The following is a 9,882-nucleotide window of genomic DNA, read 5'->3' on the forward strand; positions in this document are numbered from 1 at the left end:
GTTTAGCATACTTTTTTCTGGTAGTGTTATCTATTTTAAGTGGATAGATAGATAGATAATGATTCCAGTTTAGATTTTTGGTATTGTGTTCTAACATCACTTTAAGTTAAATAAGTTATGAAAAAGTACCTATTAAACACATATACTGACTTATATAGTGATTACAAATAGACATCTGTTGTTTAACTTTAAATACAAACACATCAAATGTGGTGTTAAATCAGTTTAGCTTTCCTTCTCTTGCTTAAAATATAAGCAGTGCCATTTAGCAAAATTCTTGCTATATTTTTCTTACTTTGGGGGAATCTTTGGATATTTCACTTTTTTTTATTTTAAATTTTATTTTATTTAATAATAACTTTGTATTGACAGAATCCATGCCAGGATAATTTTTTTACAACATTATCCCTTGCACTTGCTTATGTTTCGTTTTTTCCCTTTCCTCCCTCCACCCCCCTCCCCCCAAGATGGCAAGCAGTCCTAAATATGTTAAATATGTTGCAGTGATATTTCACTTTTTAAGAAACAACTTTTGGTTGTCAACAAGGAAACTACACGATCCCTTATGTCTGATGTTTTCCAAATTTGGCTAGGAGCAGTTAGGTAATTGGGTCTAAAGTCAGGAAGACTCATCTTCCTAAATTCAAATGTGACCCTGGGAGAGTTATCATTTTGTTTGCCTTAGTTTCTTCATCTGTAAAATGTGGTGGAGAAGGAAATGGCTAACTACTCTTTTATCTGTTAGAAAATTCCAAATGAGATCATAAAGAGTTGGAGCAATAAGATCTATGAATGTATCCAACAAATTTTCTTATTTATTCTTTTTCCCTTCTCCTACATAGAGATGGAAATTAAGAGCCCTACCTCAAACATGGTGATTTGTGTCACTTGTTTTCATTTGCCAAGAACAAGGGTCACCTGGTTTTTTCTCTATTTGCATTTGCACTTCTATTTATAAAGTTATGAGCCTTTGTTCAGACAGACAATGGAAAAGTGAAACGTAAAAAAGAAGATGCAAAAAAAATTAAAGTAAATTTAATTAATGAGTTAAAGCTGAGATTTTCTTTTACTGAATATCACAAGGTGATTATTTTAATTTCAAAGTTATGTCTAAGTTCAACTTGTTCATATAAGTTGTTTCAGACAATTATTGTTAGTAATCAGTAAAAGACTTGCTGGGTAGGAGATATTCATAGAGTTCTAGAACTAGAAAAGACCAGAGAATCCATCAGTCCTACATTTTACTGGTAAGGGAACCAAGGCCCAAAGAAACTGTGAAGATGAAAATGAAGTAAGATTAGTTGTCTCTGAACTGTCACTCATGCTGCCCCTTTCTTGCCTCATTTAATTAAAATGAGTAAGCTTTACCTGTTTGAAATAGAACTATCTTTTTTTTTTTTTAATAATTCCTTTCTAAGAAAGGAAACATACAATATGGTATTTCATATCAGTGTAAATTTGTTCAACTTTATGCATCAGTATGAGAAAAAAAATGTTACTATCTTTCTTTGGCCAACTTCAAAACAATTAGGATGATAACGTAATTATAATGCAATAAAATGAAGTAATCAGTAAGTTTTTCTTGAATTTCTGTGTACTTTTTTGATTATTTTTCTTATTAATACTAAAACATTTTGAAGTTATTTACTGTTATTTTTCTTACTATTAGGAGTCTCCCGGTTGCACGAAAAGGTGGTGTGTCTAGCGCCCTTTACATGGCATGGTTAGAAGTTTTATCTAGAGACTTGCCACCAGTCCTTCTTGTTCGTGGGAATCATCAGAGTGTCCTTACCTTCTATTCGTAAACACCACATCATGGACAGCCCTAGGGAAATGACAGTACAATCCCTAGTAAAGTGACTTGAAATCTTCTGTGAGACTGCAATACGGTGGCAAAACAGTGGCTTTTCTTCCACATTTTTCAGATCTGAAAGCACACGGGGAAGTTGCTCCATTTGCATGGTTGTGGAGACTTCAGTTTTATTCCTTATTGTTGGACATAAGCTTTTTCTTTGCTACTTGAATAGCAATAAAAGTGTGTTTTTATTTTCAATTGGTGAAAGAAATATAGATTTATAAAAGCCTTTTAGCCTTGAGGTGCCTTCTGAGATTAACCAAATTTCATCCATATATATCCTCTTTTATAAATTTATAAAGAATATCAAACTTTGCCTTCAACTAAGACTATAGCTCAAATGTAAGTTGGTTTCTAGTCTCGTCCATCTTAAAATGAATGCTGCTTTTCTGTCTTCCATTGAGCAATTAATTAGTTTTTAGTACTGTATGTTTTCTATTACTGTACTTTTTTTTATGGTCTCTGTTAGATGTTAATGGGGTAAGAATTAGGGCAGGTCTTGTCATTTGAGATGAAACACAAGAGTCAGAACGTCCAAAAGTTTAATCCATTTAAGTATGCATGTATAAATGTAAACCTTTAAGAAAAGAGTTTTCACCTTTTATGAAACCTTATATTATCAATGTCATAATTTCCAGTTAAGAAATGTCAAAAGATTTATTCTCAGTAGTTTTATATGACATGCTGAAAACCATATTCCATTCTACAGTCTAAAATATACATAACTTTAAATTATTAGAGGGGACCTGTCCGTGTTTGTCCTTCAACTCTGAGTGATTTTTCAGTAAGAACTTAGATTTCCTATAGGAAATTTGGGTTAAGTAATGCCATCTTACAGAGCATTTCAGTAAACACTATGTGGCATTCTTTCATCCTTTTAAAATCATACAGTTTCTTTAGTTTATCATCAAAATGGTTAAATGGACCACTGGTTACTTAGTGAAATGTTTTTAGGCTAATTCATTTGTCAAATACACTTAGTCTTAATATACTCAGGTTTGAACATTTAAATTTAATCCATTCTTTAATATGTAAAGTCCATATTAAAAACTGCCAGGTTGTGCTTTTTGAACATTTGTTTTGACAGTATAGTCTACCAGTATATAGTAGTGATAATGCATAAGGTATTATCACAGAAAGCTTTCTATACAAATTACTAATGTGAATTTTTTCATTCTTTTATATTCAAGAAAAAATTGCCTAAAAACATTTCAAGAGTTTTAAACACACACACACACACACACACACACACACACATACACACACGTATATCATATATATGGTATATATATATATTTTATATGTATGCATTATATATTTTATATACACTTACACAACAAACTACATGTTACTAGGCCATATTGCTGGTTGTTCAGCAGTGTTCAGTGATCAAACTTCATTAGCTAACAATTTTGTTAAACATAAGATCAAAGTAAATTATCATATGGTTTTCTTAATGAACAAAGTTTTAGTCATTTGTAAGATACATTGTTAACTACAAATGACTAATTTGTGATAGTCAAATGTTCTATAATTCATCCATATTACTATTCAGTCCAGTTATTTATAAGTTAAAAAATAGTTTTTAAAATATTTTGTTTCTGGTTCTCCAGATCTTTGAATTTTTTTCTCTTTTCAAAACTGCAGTTTTATTTGATTTTTGCTGCATGAATATGAAGTAAATTAGTTTCAGAATGGACCTGGTAATTTTTAAATGTAAAATATTAGTAAAAATTTTAATATTTTGTTTTCCAAATTTATTTTCCTAGCTCATAACTCACAACTTTATTGCATTTATTACAAGATTTGCAGTAATTGTGGGGGAGAATAGTAGAAATGTAAAATTACTCAATAAGCATGGAATTGTTACCATGTTTGAATTTTTTTTCCTTTAAACAGATGGACAATAGGGCATGGACTTAGTGCTGCTATCTTGAAACGTGCACAGGTACATTTATTTTAAAAGTTTTGCCCATTCAGGAAACCATCACTTACAATCTGTACCACAGGAACCAAATGAAGTGTGTGTATTCATACATGTGTAAAAAGTATATTTAAATATGCATACTTGGGGAAGGGAATCGTAGTCAATGAAATAATGTAAGATGCTTTTCATTTATGGATTCTTTACTTTTAACACTAGATACCAGGTCAAAAAGGTTCAAAGTTATTGTAGCTCTCCAATAAATTTCAGCAGTTAAATTGTTAGAAACACATAATAGCTAGTGATGAAGTTATTCTATTTTGTTTATACTGAATTTTGATTGTTTTGATGCCAAATTTTTTTAGTTCTAATCATTGGTGATGACTTGAAATAAGCAATTGTGCATTGGCATTTGGCAGTTCATTATTTCTGTAGACAAAAATTCATGGGGGTTTAGCTAAAATAGCTCTTAAGCTGACAAATAACAGTAGCTGATAAAATCAATTATTTATTTGTTACATTTCAATATTTGTATTTTAGGTTTCCTTTTACATAATTTCTTTTATGTTTTTATGACATTACATATTTAAAGAAAATGAGGAAATAACTTAAATAATTGTGCTTTGGTGGATAATTATCAGCTAAGTTTGAAATTGTAATATTTTGATAAACCCGTAACTGTCACATGAATGCTTTTCTAATGTTTTAACACTGAATATTGCAGTTTCAACTTTGTATAAAGATTACTGCAATAAAGGAAGTGAATCCGATAAAATTATTTGTCTACAATTTGTTTCATAAATATTATTCTCTACTTTTTTGCTTTGTAAATATCTAAAATATCACCAGCCTCATTTTGATAAATTATTTCATTGATGACAATTTTTTAAAAGACCATAATTTAGTTAAATCCTTATAAGTAGCAATTTATGTTGACAAATTTATGAATGCCTTTCTGCAAATTGTAAATTGGTAAATACCTGAGCCAACTGTGCTAAATCTTGTACTATTAGAATTGAGACCTTATAAATCAGTCTCCTTATTTTACAGTTGAGGAAGCAGACCCAGAGAGGTCATAAGGGCATTGATTAAATTTAGTTTATAGGTTTTAAACTGAAACTGAGGTTTCCTTTTCCCCAGTCCATTGCGTTTAGTAAAGTATAACATTTCACTTTTCTTTATCTCCAACAGTTTCTTATTCAAGAAATTTTGTTACTGCAGGTTAAAGAACATTATAATATGTGACAAAATGGTATACAATTCACTATGGCAAAAACATCATAAAATTACAGGGTTATAAATGATAGATTTGGGATTCAGTGAGTTAACATGTAAAGTGCTTCAGAAATCCTCAAGTACAATATTATAAATGCTATCTAACTTTTTTTATTCATTGGAAACTTATTCTACTCTGTTCTTAGTACCTCCTAGTTACTAACTCATGCTTCTTCAGTCATTAGATATTTATTCAGTAATTAGTATGTGCCAGACATGCTAACTACTTCTTTTTCCCAATACCAATTTGACCTGTTTCTATCTGGAACCAAATTCTCTGTTTTTAGAATTGGCATGGTTTTTGGTTGGTAAGGTTGTTTCTTGCCCTCGTCTCAAGAGTTAAATATCTAGCCTCCTCAGAAAGGAGCTAATCACTGTGCTGAGAGCTTTTTAATAAATATTATCTCATTTGATAAGAGAATTACTGGATTGACTATTGCATGGTTTGCATTTTTCTGACAATCTCATCCCTGACTTGGTTCTGTCCTTTTTGGTTGAACTAAAGCAAATATGCTAGTTTTCAGTTGCCAAGGTAAGTCTCATCTGTATGACAAAGCTTGATTTGGGGAAGGGAGGGAAATAGGGAAGACATAAGCTAACAGCTGGCCTTAATTTAAGGAAATGCAGTGTCTTAAAGACTTGGTTTTGCTCCCTGAAATCTTTACTTTTTTTCATAGGCTTATTTTGTCTTTCTTCTGAATACAAGTACCATGTTCCAGAATTCTGTGTCCCACCACCATGCCTTTACACCAAATTCTAATTCATTCTTCTTTCTTCTGCTCAAATCTTTAATATAATTTTTGAAGTCGCAAATCATGCTCTCTCTTCTTTGTTTTTTATTCTCAGTGTTTAGCAGTTTGTAAAATTAATGAATGGTAGCAAAATAGGTCTGCGTTATTTTGTGACGTATGTGCCAAAGTGGATTAGATAATGATGTTATTCACTGTGAGCAGGTCAGATTTATTCCAGAAACGCAAGGTTGGTTCAACACTGAGAAAAATTATAAACAAAATCATATGAACAAATAAATAGTTAGCCTTGGGACTTGAAAAGAGCCTACCTTTGAATCCTGTCTCAGCCAGACTGGCTGTATGTTCTTAGGCAACTTTCTTATCTCATCTCTCAGTACTCTGAATAATTATGACTTTAAGTGGGGGAAAAGTATCAACTTAATACTGGAAGAGATGTACCAGTGAAATCAGGCATGTTCCTTATCCCCAATCATAATATAGCAATAAATGCAAAAGAAATAAAAAGACATATAGCACTGGATGTGACAAGGAAGGGTGGAGAGTATAGCATTAAAAAAAATTCTCAATGTGATCAAAATTATCCATTGTAAACAAAAAGCTAATATCATTTGTAATGGAGAAACAGACTATTTACAACTGACAGAATTAAGTGTAATCCTACTGGGAGGGAAATAGACCTTTACTGGGAAAAGGATTTCCAAATATTCTTGATAAAAAGACCAGAATTGAGTAAACAGTGCTTGGAATTGCTAGCACTAAAATTAGCATAGAAAGGTAAAGTTATATGACTGAAATTCTTTTGTGTGGGGTATGAGTTGTGTATGTGTTAATAGAAGTATAAGAAACAAGTATCTTCTCTGGTCATAAAGAAAAGATTAAAATAATAGTATAAGGTTACCTTTGTTCTATCTTAATGGTCTTAGACAAAAAATGGGAGTGTATAGGATAAAAAGTGGGGGAAGGTATAAGGGAAAGGACATCCCCTATACCTTTCATCTGAATCAACTAAAAAAGAAGAGAAACAGTTACACAAACACACAAAAAAAGTAAAAATACACTAAATTTAGTCCACAAAAATTAAATGCCTATCTGGCTTTAAGAAGTTGATAGTCTGGAGAGAGGGATTGGATTGCAAACCATTAACTACACATAAACAACCTGTATGCAGGATTCATTTGAAATAACAAATGGAAGACACTAGAGGATCCAGAAAGGTTTTCTGTTGAAGGTGAGATTTAAGGCAAAATAAGAATGCCATGAGTTAGAAATGAGGAGAGAACACTCCATTTGATGAGGGCAGGATACTGAAGGAGAGGTGTAGCAGGAATGGGTGAGGGTTTCCTTGTTCTCCAAGGCAAGAGTTCGCAGCGAAGGATATTTGCTAAACTCAAAGACTGGTAAAAAGTTTTTTATTGTTAAAGAGGCACCAAGAGAAAGACTTTATTGGTGGGCAATATTCTCAAGAGAGAAGTGATTTGCAAATTTCTGAAGACCTATTTTATACAGGAGTCTTAAGAATTGACATTCTGTATACAAGACTATTTGAGTTTGTATATGAAAGGAGACATTTTCTGAAGACTCATCTTCCTGTCTCCAGAGCATGTAAAACCATTTGAGTTTGTGTAACTTTTTGTTGGTGATTTTACATAACTTTACAGGGCTGTCTTAGGTAAAGTTTTAGTTTCATTACAAGTATAAGGGTCAGGTAGTGAAAATGAGTGGAATTGAGAAATGGAATCTTGTGGGAGAAATGAAAAGGTTAGTGTCACTGCATCAAACAGTATGTGGGGGAGAAAGATAGGAAGGTGTTGGGTTGTGAAGGGCTTTGAATGCCAGATAGAATTTTATGTGTAGAGAGTGTATTACACTGAAAAGGGTGATTAATATTGTTGGGGCTTATAAGACCCAATTCCTTGGTGTGAGATCATAACACTGCCCTTCTAGCCAAGAGAAGAACAGTATCTCAGGACCATGTTACAATCATATGTATATGACTTTAATAGTGAAAGAATAGACCAGGACAAAATGGTCTTGCCAAAAATATGAGGAGCGTAACCATAACAGAAAGTCAATTCAGAAAATAAGACTAAAAGACAAAAAAAAAACAAAGAAGTTAAAAGCTATTTAGTGAAAAAAGATAAACAATACCCATAATAAAGCCTCAAAGAAAAAGTTTGCCCACAAGATCAATTAGAATTTCTAGACAAAATAATGGAAATTTAAGGGAAGAAAAAGTCAAAAAATATTAAAAATGAAATAACACTTAAAAATTGGAAATGAGAGGTATGGAGATTTGAAAAGTCAGTCTGTATTTATTAAGCACTTATTATGTACCAGGCATTTACTGTACTCTGGGGACACAAAACCACAAAGATGGTCCTTGCCCTTAAGAAGCTATAGTCTAATGTAGGAAATAACATGACAAGAACAGCATATAAACAAGCTATATACAGGATAGTCTCAGAAAAGCACAAAGATTAGGGAGTAAGGCTAGAATATAAAATCCGCAGGGAGGGATTAAGGAAAGAGGGAGGAGGAAGCCAGATTCCAAACATGGACAGCCTTTGAAAATGCACAGAGTTGAGGGTATCTTGTATGAAAAGTAGCAAGGAATACAGTATCACTGAATTACAGTATTTGATCAAGAGTAATATAAGAATGGGAAGGTAAGAGAGGGATAGGTTATAGAGGTACTTTAAAGGAGGAATGAGTGAGCTGGAATATATTCCAGCGTTGGAGTGGAGTGACTTGCAGGACATCCAATTTGAGATGTCAAGTAGCCAGCTAAAGATGTGAGACTGGAAAGATTAAGCTTAGAGAACTAGAAGAATCATCCACTTAGAGATGATAAATGAGTCTATGGGAGCTGATTTCAAATTAAGGAAGAGAATAGAGCCAGGAACAGAGTCCTTAGGGACATCCACCATCAACAAGCATTACCTGGATCTAGCACAAAGACCAAGGAATGGCCGGAAGGGTAGGAAAACCAGAAGTTGTAGTCACAAAAACTAGAAAGACAAGATCAAGAAGAGGATGATTTATAATATCAAATGCTGCAGAGAGGTTAAGAAAGTGAGCTGTGGACCATGGGCTTTATCTTGAATGATAAACAAGAAAGGAAGCAAAAGCAGCTATGAGATTCTAACCTTTGAAGCAGCTCATGTTCTCAGATCATCTCCCAACATAGTCTGAAGCCTTTAGTGGAATAATCAGGATAGAAAGCCCAGATCAAAGAACCTGCAAAGTTTTTGAGCTTTGTAATGGTTAACAATGGTTTGAATCTAGAAGCATTTCCTAGAGCTCCAACCACATCTGTTTTCTCAGACACAAAAGCTCCAAACTTGTACTTTGGGAACACTGAAAACTTAAAGGTTAATATCCTGAGCTGTCCCTGAGATGCTGGAATAACATACCCAATAAAGGAACATAAGAAACTGAGAGGAGACAAAATGAGCATAGACCATCCTGTTCCCTCCAAAAAGTATGCCGATCCAGGTCCCAAAAAGTAGGACAAAATAAAAAACGGATATTCAAGGTACAAATTCAAAACACCTACAAACAAAGCTTCAAAGAGAAATATAGCTTGATAGCATACTCTCACCATTCTCTTCTGGATGACAAGAAACAAAAGAGAAGGAAGAAGTATAATAAATAGAATAATATAATGAAAGGAAATATAAATTAATGATTATAACTATGAATATGAATGGAATGGATTCAGTAATAAGATTGGAAAACATAGATTAGAAAACTGCATTCCACAATTGTTTACAAGAAATATATTTGCCTCAAATTTTACATAACCTTTAGTCATTTAAACACGTTTTGCCTCAGGCAATCAGACATGGAAAGACTTTAATTTAGGACAGAGGTTTTCCATTGCATTTTGGATTATTTCCATATATCTTGATTTTTGTCTTGTCACTGGACTTCCAAAACCCTGCAGGAGAGGATAAGGCTGACAATTTTGCCCAACTGTACCTGACTAAAATCCATTTGTTACACAAATCAGGCCATCACCCTCATATTATTAGTACTACATTTTGATGACAAAGGACAAACAACAATGTGAAACA

At 32.8% G+C, this 9,882-nt stretch overlaps 1 protein-coding gene across 2 annotated transcripts in view; it reads left to right on the forward strand.

Annotated features, from left to right (window-relative positions):
- The window catches only part of SLC12A2 (solute carrier family 12 member 2), a 113,509-nt gene extending 108,955 nt beyond the window's left edge, over nucleotides 1-4,554 (forward strand). For both annotated transcript variants that reach the window (XM_051998306.1, XM_051998314.1), the window contains one exon: nucleotides 1,670-4,554. In XM_051998306.1, coding sequence (XP_051854266.1) covers nucleotides 1,670-1,805 — 136 coding nt within the window. In that variant the 3' untranslated portion in view covers nucleotides 1,806-4,554. The remainder of the gene's footprint in view (nucleotides 1-1,669) is intronic.
- The last annotated feature ends 5,328 nt before the right edge of the window (nucleotides 4,555-9,882 follow it).

Source organism: Antechinus flavipes, chromosome 1 (genome assembly GCF_016432865.1).
Source record: "Antechinus flavipes isolate AdamAnt ecotype Samford, QLD, Australia chromosome 1, AdamAnt_v2, whole genome shotgun sequence".
NCBI classification, from domain to species: Eukaryota; Metazoa; Chordata; class Mammalia; order Dasyuromorphia; family Dasyuridae; genus Antechinus; species Antechinus flavipes.